Raw genomic sequence first — 12714 nt, forward strand, 5'->3', positions numbered from 1 at the left:
TCTGTAACTGCAACACTTTAGTCGACATTTTGTTATTGGTTTCCCTTGTACTCCTTAACGCACTGTTGGGGTGAAATGGCCTGTTATGGATGGTGTGCAAAACAAAGTTTTATACAGGTACTGTACTTGGTACAGATGACATTAATAAACCAATTGACAATATTTACAGCTCTTCCATTTTCAATTACACTGAGATGTTGATGTTCGTGCCCATTAACTTTCATAAGGACTGGAAAGGTTAGTGACTGCTAACAGTTTAAGAGTTGGTGCAAGTGGGGTGGGGCTGAGAGAATTATAGAGTCAAGCAACATAGAATCAGAATCAGGTTTAATATCACCGGCATACGTTGTGAAATGTGTTGTTTTGCGGCAGCAGTATGTTGCAACACATAATAATAAAAACTATAAGTTACAATAAGTATAGATTTTACAAAATTAAATTAAACAAGTAGTGCAAAAAGAGAGGGAAAATACTGAGGAAGTGATCTTGGGTTCATTGTCCATTTAGGAATCTGATGGTGGAAGAGAAGGAGATGTTCCTGAAACATTGTGTGTGTGTCATCGGGCTCCTGTATCTCCTCCCTGATGGTAGCAATGAGAAGAGGGCATGTCCTGGGTGATGAGGGTCCTTAGTGGTGGATGCTGTCTTTTTGAGGCATCATCTTTTTTAAGCGTTCTCAATGCTGGGAAACTAGTGCCCATGATGGAGCTGACTGAGTTTACAATTTTATGCAGTTTTTTCCGATCCTCTGCTGTGACCCTTCCATATCAGATGGTGATGCCAATTAGAATGCTCTCCACAGTACATCTGTAGACATTTGCAAGTGTCCCTGGTGCAGTATCAATTCTCCTCAAACTGCTAATGAAATACAGCCAGTGTCTTGCCTTCCTTGCAATTGCATCAATATGTTGGACCCAGGTGAAATCCTCTGTGATGTTGACACCCAGGAACTTGAATCTGCTCATCCTTTCCACTGCTGATCCCTCGATGAGAACCGCCGTGTGTCCTCTCGACTTCCCCTTTCCTGAGGTCCTCACTCGATTCCTCGGTCTTATTGATGTTGAGTGCAAGGTTGTTGCTCTGGCACCACTCAAACAGCTGATCTATCTCACTCCTGTACATCTCCTCGACACCATCTGAAATTCTGCCAACAACAGTTGTGTCACAGAAAAGGCCCTTCAGCCCAACATGCTGAATGAGAAACCCAACTAAGCCAGTCCCATTTGCCCACATTTGGCCCATATCTTTTCCGTCCAAGGGAAGCTTTCAATGTGCATCATGTGGCTATTGGCTTGCCCATACGAGATCGAAGGTAGTGGTCGATGGGACTTATTCTGGCAGGAGGGCTTTGACTAGTGGTGCTCCACAGAGATCAGTACTGGAACCTCTTCTGTTCATGATATATATAAATGGCATGGATGAAAATGTAGATAGATGATTTAATAAGTTTGCAGATGTTAAAAAGATTAGTTGTGTTGCGGAGCACATAGATGGCTGTCAAAGTTACAGCAGGATATACTTAGACCAGCTACAGATATGGGTGGACCAATGGCAGGTGGTTTAATCCTGCCAAGTGTGAGTTGTGACACTTTAGACCAGAACAGTGCAGCACAGCAAAGGCCCTTCAGCCCACAATGTTGAGCCCACGTTTTAACCACTCCAAGATCAATCTAAACCTTCCCTCCTACAATGCCCTCCATCTTTCTATCATCCATGTGCCTACCTAAGAGTTTCTTAAATGTCCCTAATGTATCTGCCTCTATCAGCACCCCTGGCAACTTATTGCATGCACCCACTACTCTCTGTGTAAAAAAAACTGTCTCTGATATCCCCCCTACACTTTCCTCCAATCACCTTAAAATTATCCCCCCTCTTTTCCACCCTGGGGGGAAAAATCACTAGCTGATTAGACAATCTATACCACTTATCTTCTTGTACACCTCTATCGTTACCTCATGTCCTCCTTCAATGCAAAGAGAAAAGCCCTAGCTCACGCTACGTATCCTCATAAGACATGCTCCCTAATACTGGCAGCATCCTGGTAAATCCCCTCTGCACCCTCTCTGAAGCTGCCACATCCTTCCTATAGTGAGGCGACCAGAACAGAACACAATACTCCAAGTGTGGACTAACCAGGGTTCTATAGAGCTGCAACATTATCTCGTGGCTCTTGAACTCAATTTCCCATCTTATCAACTTGCATGGCAACATTGAGGGTTCTGTGGATGTGGACCCCAAGATATCTCTGTTCCACTGCACTACTAAGAATCCAGCCATTAACCCTGTCCTCTGGCTTCAAATTCAACCTTCCAAGGCAAATCGCTTCACACTTTTCCAGTTGAACTCCATTTGCCACTTCTCAGCCCAGTTCTGCATCTTATCAATAGTCTGCTGTAACCTATGACAATCTTCTGTACTCCATAACCCCACTAACTTTTGTGTCATCCGCCACTTCCTCATCTAAGTCATTTAATGCTTTCTATCTACAATCACCCTCTGTCTTCTGTGGACAAGCCATTTCAACATCCGTCTATGGGCAAGCCAATTCAGTATCCACTCAGTCAATTTTCCCTGGCTCCCATGCCTCCTGACTTCCTCAATGAAACTACAATGGGGAACCTTGTCAAATGCCTTATTAAAATCAATATACACCACACACACACACACACACACACACACACACACACACACACACGCACACACCCCTAACCTCCATTAGACAGCCCATTGTAAAGAGACAGTGCATGGGCAATGTACTATCCCAGTTTATTAATATTGCTGGTGTACAGAAGGATCCTGGGGTCCAAGTCTGTCGCTCCCTGAAAGTGGCTATCAGAAGGTATCAGTACAGATACTATTGCACCAAGATACAGTGACAAGTTGTCTTGCATACTTTTCATTCATTACACGGTGCATTAAGGCAGAGCATAGTAGCAGAATATCAGTGCAGAATCAAGTGTTAAGAGCTACAGAGAAAGTGCAGTGCGGGATCATAATGAGGTAGATTGTGAGGTGGTGTATGGCATACTTGTCTCCATTAGTCCAGGCCTCGAGTTACGTTGCAGCTTTATAAAAACTAGCTATGCTGCATTTGATGTATTGTGTTCAACTCTGATCATTCCATGTTGGAAAGGGTGTGTAGGCTTTGGAGGGGTTTACCACAATGTTGCCTGGATTAGAGAGCATGTACTATAACGAGAAGTTGGACAAACTTGGGTTGTTGGCTGTGAAGAGATGGAGGCTCGGGGGAGACCTGATAGAGGTTTATAAGATAATGACAGGTATAGATAGACCACCAGTATCTACTTGCCAGGATGGAAATGTCCAGTGCCAGAGGGCATGCATCTAAAATGGGGGGGGGGTTCAAAGTTCAAAGTAAATTTATTATCAAAGTACATATACAGTATGTCACCATATACTGATTCATTTTCTTGTGGGCATACTCAATAAATCCACAATAGAGTAATAAGCATAATAGAATTAATGAAAAATCGCGCCAGCTTGGTGTTTAATCAGTGTGCAAAAGACAACAACCTGCAAATGCAAAAAGAAAGAAAGAATAATAATAACTAGTTCAATATCGAGAACATGAGATGAAGAGTCCTTGAAAGTGAGTGCATTGGTTGTGGGAACAGTGACGTTGAGTGAAGTTATTCAAGTTCAGAGGGGTAAGTTCAGAGGAGATGGGGTGGGGGGACAAGATTTTTATACATGGAGAGTGGTGGGTCCCTGGGATGCGGTAGAGGTAGATACAATAGATGTGCAACACACACAAAATGCTGGAGGATCTCAGCAGGTCAGGCAGCATCTATGAAGGGGAATAAACTGGCAAAATTTCAGGCCTAGAGCCTTCATCAGGACTGGAAAGGAAGGGGAAAGAAGCCCGAATAATAAAATGGTGCACAGGGGAAGGAGTATAATATGTGTTGAAGTGGTACTTGGGAACATAAATGGAGGAACATGGACCTTACATATAAAATAATGATATTATGGAAGTTTATTCATTAATACAAATGTAACATAAAATTATCCAACGTGCAGAGAATGGAGGGATATGAACATTGTGTACGCAGACGGGATTAGTTTAGTTAGGTGCTTAATTACTAGCTTTTATTTATTTATGTTTTTATTTGGCGATACAGTGCTGAACAGGTCCTTCCGGCGCAATGACCCGCCCAGCAACCCACCGATGTATCACAGGACAATTTACAATGGCCAGTTAACCTACTAACAGGTACGTCTTTGGACTGTGCGAGGAAACTGGAGCACTCGGAGGTCACGGGGAGAACGTACAAACCCTTCACAGAACGGCGCCGGGACTGGACTCGGAGCTCCGGAACGCCGCGAGCTGCGGTACCGTGGCTCACAATACACACGTACATCTAGAACACACTCAACAGCAATTTTCGGGGTTTGTATCAGATTTCCGGCACCTGTAGTTTGGTGGCTGTGTTGGGGTGTTCTTTACAGCTGGAAGGACGGTCCGTGGAGCCACGTTGTGTGTGAGCTTGGGGAAGGTGAGGGGCCATGTCAGTTTACAACCCGCGGGCTGATCGGAAAATCTCCAGCCACCCCCCCCCCCACCCCCTGGCCTTTCTCTTCTGGGGACGACCTTGATTTTTACAGGAACGCGTCTGAGCGTGACTGTCTTCTCAGATCTCCATTTGTGAGAGAATGAAACTAACTCTTGCCTGTCCTCGGGCTCCCGTAGAGGCCGCCTTTACGCAAATTCCAGCGCACCCCGCCGCTCTCCCTCTCGCAGTTACCGCCCCGAGACCAGGTTAAGAATTTAATCCGCCTCTCTACAATCGCAAGAGCCTTTGATAATCTCGACATTCTGCCGCTTGTCTTTCAAATTTCCTTAACAAAATCCTTTAATGAGCGGGGAAGAGACAGCCCTCTCCCGCGAATTTATCACGGCAGCCTGCAACCTGCTCGGAGCAAAGATTCTGCCCGATTATTCTCCCCCCACCCCCCCCCTCTCTCTCTCTCTCTCTCCCCCGCCCCTGTCCCTCTCCCCCCTCTCTTTCTCTCACTACCTCCCTCTCTCTCACTCTATCTGTCGACTCATTAGTTCAGCTTCTCATTCGCTGTCGTTAGCTCCCCCTCAAGCCTCCCGCTGTCCTGGAAGTTTCGGGGTCACACGGCACGGGGACAGTCCATTCGGCCCGCTATACCCTTGCTGACCATCAAGTACCGATTTCGTTTTCCAGCGCTCCATCCGCAGCTTTCCACGCCTGGTCGAAGGACTAACATGTTGTGAAATTCTCTGCCCCCTCAGGGAATGTGGGAGTGTGTTCCAGATTCAAGTCACCCTCAGGGTGAAAACAATTCCTTCCAAATTTCTTACCTACAGCAACTAGTCGCAGTCCCTTCTCTTACTGGAGGTAAAGTTCCCCACAATCTATCCTGGACCATGTCATATTACTCAAGAAAGTCCCTCTTCGGCCTCTTCCGTTCCAACCCCGTTCTGTCACGTACTCCCCCTCCCTCCCTCCCTCCCACACTCCCCGCCATCTCCCAGAGCCGCCTGCACTTCTTCAACCCGCCCATCAACTGAATACTTCCTCTGTTCTCCTGGCCATACAGCCCTGAGCCCAAGCACCCGCAGTGCAGAATCACCTTTCCTCCTCGCTTTTGGTTCTTTTGTAATGAAGTGGGGACGGGAGAAGGCCATTCGCCTTTTCAAGCCCTTATCCCTCAATGATTGACCTATCTCAGCATCCTCTGTGGGGCCTTTTTCTCATAACCCCAACTCCGAATGTCTTCATCTATTGCTTCTCTTATTCTGTATTCTCTGATTCTTGGCGATTCTTCCTACGAGAGAAATCTGTCTCTCTTCCTCTCCTCTACCTGTCTCTTTCTCACGTACGCACACACACTCCCTTTCCTCTCCCCCCCCCATCTATTAAATTCTTTAATCCTTTTGTTTTTGTTACAAAACACCACAGCAAGTTCCTAACACATGTAAATGTGTATGGTGAATATAGTTGAACCTTAACCTTTAATCTATCTATCTGTCTACCTATTTTCTTCTTTTACAATCTATGCATTTATCTTTCTTCCTGCTTGTCTCCGCACCCGAACTCCCAACACGAGCAGATACGCTTTGGGATATGATCTGAACAATTACATCTTCACACAACCTTTTCTGTTCCTGGAAGAGCAGCCCGGTTCCGCCAGACCTAAAGATCCCGTCAACCAATTTTGATTTGTTCGGAACATTTTCTTCAGCGCCCTCTCCAAATCCTTCTCGTCTGCCGTAAGCCGTGGCTCCGGAACCCGGGCACAGAGCCGATGTTCAGAACAAGTCACTGATTAATAAGTGTTCAGCGTAACTCACTTGTTCTTGCACTCCGGTTAGAAAGCCCAGGCACCCAGTTGATGTTTAAACCAGACTCGGCTATCAGGTTTATGATATCGTGACAAATCGGGTTTATGGGTCTATCCAAATCTCTCTGCTCCTGTACCTCACTAGAATTGCACCTTCCAATTTAATCAAGTCTACGGCCAAAATGTAAACACAAGCGATTCTGCAGATGCTGGAAATCTTGAGCAACACACACAAACTGCTAAAGGAAATCGGCAGGTCAGGCAGCAGCTGTGGAGGGGAATGAACAGTTGACGTTTCGGGCCGAGACTACTTGTCAGTGTTAATGTCAACGACATTATTCTCCTCCATAGATGCTGCCTGACCTCCCGAGTTCCTCCGGCATTTTGTGTGTTTTACCACCAAACACAACACTCCGATTTTCTCGACAGTAAACTGTATCAGTCACCTCAGCAACCATTCCTGTCTATACTTTCTGAAGTCCATTACGAACCACTTCGCAGTTCACTACACCTCCGTGCCTTGTACTGTACGATTTCCTCGTCAGTCACTTCATCTCTCTGACCACCAACTCAAGATGCTGGAAATCCAGAGCAACACACACACACACAAATGCTGGAGCGATTTGGCAGGTCAGGACTCGGCTCGAAATGTTGACTGTTTATTCTTTACCATAGATGCTGCCTGATCTGAGATTCCTCAGCATTCTGTGTGTGCACCCCGACTCATATCTCCCGTTTGATATTGAATTGTGTGGTAAGTTTTCAATGATGAAAGTATCCACGGATCTACTCTTTCCTAAACTCGCTCTACTTTATAATATAATCACCTTCCCACCCCTCCCCCCGTATCCAAATAAATGATTCTCTTCGCTCGCTCCGCCTCTCACAACTATCTCTGCCCCGCTCACCCCCGCTAATCAATCTTACTAGTTTTAAGTTCAAGTTTAATATCATCTGACTGTACATATATGTAAACGAAACAACGTTCCTCGGACAACGGTGCACCTACACAACATACATCTCAACAGCTCATAAACAATTATTACCAAAAATAAGTTCATAAAATATAATTCAAAACTGCATGTAAACAGTAAAAAGGTAACCCTTGGCTATGCCGACCTAAAACCTAAATGGGAATTTCTTTTATGTGTTTTGACTCGCTCCAATATTTACAAACTACGCAATTAAAGGCAAGGATCCAGCACGTTTAGATAAGTGTACATTTTAACAACTAAATCCCAGAGTAGCGAATTATAAAGACAGATTGTCCTGATCTGTCTGGCTGCTTCATTGTGTAGTGCGGAAGCTGTAAGGCATCAGACCGCAAGACCCTACAGAAGACAATAAAAACCCGCGGAGAGAATCACCGGGGTCTCCCTCGCCCCAATTACTGGGAGCGTTGCAAAGGGCCCGAATCGTTGCGGAGAACTCCAACCACCAATCCCACAATCTCTTTGACCCACTGCCAGGAAGGAGGTACAGGAGCATCAGGACTAGGACTGCCAGACTAGTCTTAGGCCCTGAGACTAATGCCATCGCCGATGTCTCGTCACTAGAACAGCGAGCTGCTTACTGTTTACTGTTTACCTGTGCTGCGCACTTCACGTGTATTTTAACTTATTTATGGTAATATTTCGGTTTATGTGCTGTGTGTGCTATCTGCTCTGTGAGTGCACCATGATCGGGAGGAAGGTTATTTCACTTGATAGTATGCATGTACAGTCAGGTGACAATGAACTTAAATGTGAACTTGAATCCCGAGAAAGCGTCTTGTCCCGAAGCATCGATTATTTACTCCCTTCCATAGAAGCTACCTGACCTGCCGAGTTCCCCCGGCATTTTGTGTGTGTTAATCCCAGGGTCGGGGATTTTAATCCCTGGCATTTAATGAGAGGGCTGAGTCGATGGAAATGGAGGGGAACGGGGATTTTAAGCAATAGCTGCGTTATTTTTAAAAAAGCCTTTTTGGCCATCTACAAGGCGCGCTGCCACGAGAAAGCAGCATCGATCATCAAGGACCCCCGCCATCCGGGCCGTGCTCTCCTCTCACTGCTGCTACCGCCAAGGACTTTCCAGGAGCCTCGGGTCCCGCGCCGTCAACTTCAGGACTCCTCAAACTTAAGGCTCCTGAACCAGTGTGGATAACTTCACTCACCGCAACCTATGGACTCACTTTGAATCTCTTCAACTCATATTCTCAATATTACTTATTTATTATCTAAATATTTACTTTTACTTTTTTTTTGTTATTTGCAGTTTGACTTCTTTTGCGCATTGGCTGTTTGTCCGTCTGCGTTTGTGTGCAATTGTATTTCTTTATAGCTGCAGTGAATGCCCGCCAATAATTGGCTCTCAGAGTCGTATATACCTGCTTTGATCATGAATTCACTTTGAAGTTTAGCGGTGGTTCGGCCATGACTGAATGGCGGAGAAGACTCGGGACAAATGGCCTAATTCCGCTCCTGTCTTATGGTCTTATTGCCGGTAGGAATTCGCTCCTGGCTTGTTCTTTCCGCTCGCATTAATTCAAACCCTGTCTCCACACCGGTTTCAATAGCTAGTGAGATGAGATATTTATGTGATCGCTCCACTCTACAGAGGAATATTTCTCAATGTGCAGTTTAGCAGAAATTTAACACCTGTCTGGATGCTGAAATTCCGCCATATTCCGTTCACCCGCCCCAGAGTGCAGCTTCGTCATATACAATAAAATAACACGGGGTGTTGAGAAGCCGTTCGCCTCCCGATATGATCCGCGTTCATTTCAGCAGTGCCCCAATTTTTATTGCCTTTTAACGCCTACAATCCAGATTCGCTCGAAATCCTGAACCAGTAACACTGCATCTCGCCCAGGCACAGGAGCCTCAGGACTCACACCACCAAGTTCAGGAACAGTTACTACCTCTCTACTATCAGGCTTTTGAGCCAGAGGGGATAACTTCACTCACCCCAACACTGAATAGATTCCACAACCTACGGACTCACTTTCAAGGACTCTTCACGTCATGTTCTCAATATTTGTTGCTTTTTATCTCTTATTCTTTTGTATTTGCAGTTTGTTGTCTTTTGCACGCCGTCTGTTAGTCCGTCCTGTTGGGTGCGGTCTTTCATTGGTTCTGTTGTGGTTCCTGGATTTACAGGGTATACCCGCAAAAGAACGAATCTCAGGGTTGTATATGGTGATATATCTGTACTTTGATAATAAATTTACTTCGAACTTTGAGCTTTCGAACATTGAGTGGTGTAGCTGGCCTCTCGGACGGAGAAGAGCTGGATTTATAGGCTTGAAGGAGAGTTTCCCGGAGTCACCCAGCAACGGCCCGGACCGATTTTGTGACTGTTCCTCGTTGCAATTAACTCTCCCTGAGGGGCAGAGGGATGCAGCGCCTCGCCTGACGGATACCTTTAGTGTTCGGCGTTTAGATCTGTACTGGAAACGGTGTGGTTGTTTTATCAAGTTCAAGTTGAAAACTCCGCCAGGTCCATCATGGGCACTAGCCTCGGCATCACCTGCAAAAGGCAGTGCCTCAAAAAAGCGGCATCCGTCTCGGAGGACCCTCGCCACCCGGGACGTGTCCTCTTCTCATTGCTGCCATCAGGGAGGAGGACAGGAGCCTGAAGACACACACTCAACATTTCAGGAACAGCTTCTTCCCCTCCGCCATCAGATTTCTGAATGGACAAGGAACCCGTGTACACTACCTGACCACCTTTCTCTCTTTTCGCCCTATTTACTTAATTATATATATATTTCTTATTGTAATTTATAGCTTTATTAGTATATATTGCAATGTACTGCTGCCGCAAAACAACAAGTTTCACGACGTACGCCAGTGATATTAAACCTGGTTCTAATTCTCACGTTTATTATCATTCAGCCGTACACATGTATGCAGCTAAACGACACACCGTTCCTCTGGGGCCAAGGTGAAAAACACCCTATATATATCACATACAGTACATAAAATATTATCAACACAATAATGTGAACAGATAACAAAAAAATATTTAGTTGTAATGACTCGGTGATTATGGGTTAGGCCGCCTCACATTCCACTCTTCCTCAGGTTTGCTGCAATGGCCAGTCTCCGGTTCAGGGCAGGCTGAAACCTTTGGACAGGAATGGCAAGAGGTCTCATTGAATTCCACCCCCAACCGTCATCCCTCCTGCTGAAGTCAGAGGGGAAACAAGTCCATATAGTTCCGAGAATTTGCCGGTGGGATGATGTTCACAAATGTAACTCTATTTATGGGAATTTTGTCTTCAAACGACAAAACGCCTTTTACATTGAAGACGGGTTAATCTATGTAAATGTGATCAATTCGTTTCATTCCTCCCCTCACCACCACCCCCATCCCCGCTGTTAATAGTTACACGAAATCAACTTAAAACGTGTTCATTGCTATCGCCGTGTTCGTCTCGGGTGGCACTTTTCTGGTGCGGTTTCTACACCGGCCTGGGGCTGTTTTAAAAAATAAGTACACTGAAGTTCTAAAAGATCTGTACATTTTGGATGTCTGAGCAAAGGTTGAACGCGTTGGCTTTCAAACTGTTAGTCTGAGAGCGGGTATATTTCGCACCGTTCGTAACCCAGCAAGATTCCTTCGCCATTCAGATTGGACCCGGCTCTCTAAAGTAATCTCTAATCAAGTATAATCAGATCTGTGATTCGGTGAACTATACACAGATCAAAAGTGGGTACAATATGTGTTTATTTGTGTTTTCCCCTCTCAATCATATTACAATTATTTGTATAAAATTGTGGTATCAGATATTAAATCAGTATGGGTTTGATCAAATTAAATAAAACAGTTTTGTAGTTTTGTTACAATCATTGCATACGTATCCATCTAAAACAGCTGCAGTTTATTTATTTGATGTTGGAATTCTCTATTTACAGATTCCGTGTGTGATGTACTTTATCATTTCGGTATTGTAGCATCTATATAGTATCGTTATCTCTTTATAACATAGTTTCTATTGCATATATTTAATATATACAGTTTTCATATATGACAATAATAAATTACCAATTTTATAAATATCGTACAGCATAACGTATAACGCAGTTATTATAATATGCAATGTACAGATTTGGTGTATATTCCTATGTAATTGTGCAATTCTTAATAGCATGCTGTAAATTATGTCAGATAAATATATTATTTATTAAGATTCCTATAAATTCTTATACATATCTTATGTTGGTTTGTTCATTTATAATCTTCCTGTATACCACCTGTATAACATGTAGGGTTTCTAAAGTAATAATTATATATTATAATACATTTCTAATATATACAATATATTTCTAATATGTTAGTTATATTAGCATGTTATATATATATATATATAAATCATATATATTATAGTTTATAAACACTAATTTTGTTCTTGTATCAATGGACCCAGTCAACACATTTTATCTCCTGTTTGTGCTAGCTGGCTGTTACAGTTTACGCTGGATTACTGTTCGCTTACCTTGAAACCTGTGTCCGAATAATCGGTTCCTTAAGACCCAGGGGTAGAAGTTGAGGGGGTCTCTATGCTGAGACGAGAAGAACGGGTGTGGACTTTGCAAGTGATGGGTCCCGAGCTGGTGGGGGTGGACAGGCAGCGAGGGGTGACTAACCGTCTCCTGGAACATTAGGTCCGGCCCCGAGTACAGAGAGCGCCCCGCTGTCTGGAAGGTGTTGGGGAACGCATCGGCGGAAGGCGGATAACTGAGAGCGGTGGGTCGGAGCGGTTCCTCCGGCGAAAGAGGACTGTCCTTCGCCACTAAAGACTCGATTGTGAAACAGCGTTTGGTGGCTGTGTGGAACATGTTAATCTGAAACTGGCGTGTAGGATGCGTCCCTCCGCCGGGTTGAGGAGAAACTCAGTTGGTTAATGTAGTGGATAGTTGGTGAGCAGATTTGGTCATTGATATAGGCGGAGGAACTCCTGGGTGAATGTACTGACAACGCCACACTTCATTAGACCCGAGGCTTGATGGTTGGGTGTGTGTGTGTGTGTTTGTCTGTCTCTGTGCTTTGAGAAGGGGGCGGAGGTGGGGAGAGGGAAGAGGAAGGGGAGGGAGGCGGGTGGAACTCTGTTGATACCTGGCCGTGGGATTGGTCCACACCTGCCCACTTGGATTCCTGAGACCCGGAGATTCCTGGGACCCGCCAAAACGCGGAGCAAACTCCACTCGGCGGATGGAGCGGGCTTCCAGCGGGAGGAAGGCGGGAAGTTTGCCGGTGAACCGGTGAATGGGACTCCCTTCCTCTCCCGCCAGCAACCTTAACCCTGTCAATGCCTGGCCGTGAAGGGGACATTCCCGAGACTGGCATCGGTTAACAAAACTCGCCTGTGAACTTGTTCGTGTGTGTGTGTGTGTG

At 45.1% G+C, this 12714-nt stretch overlaps 1 protein-coding gene across 1 annotated transcript in view; it reads right to left on the reverse strand.

The window, feature by feature from the left end:
* Positions 1–12441, reverse strand: part of emx1 (empty spiracles homeobox 1) — a 36633-nt gene extending 24192 nt beyond the window's left edge. Inside the window, exon 1 of the mRNA XM_072256793.1 lies at positions 11816–12441. Coding sequence (XP_072112894.1) covers positions 11816–12158 — 343 coding nt within the window. The 5' untranslated portion in view covers positions 12159–12441. The remainder of the gene's footprint in view (positions 1–11815) is intronic.
* Between the last annotated feature and the right edge of the window lie 273 nt (positions 12442–12714).

This window comes from Mobula birostris, chromosome 4 (assembly GCF_030028105.1).
Source record: "Mobula birostris isolate sMobBir1 chromosome 4, sMobBir1.hap1, whole genome shotgun sequence".
In the NCBI taxonomy this organism is placed as follows: domain Eukaryota; kingdom Metazoa; phylum Chordata; class Chondrichthyes; order Myliobatiformes; family Myliobatidae; genus Mobula; species Mobula birostris.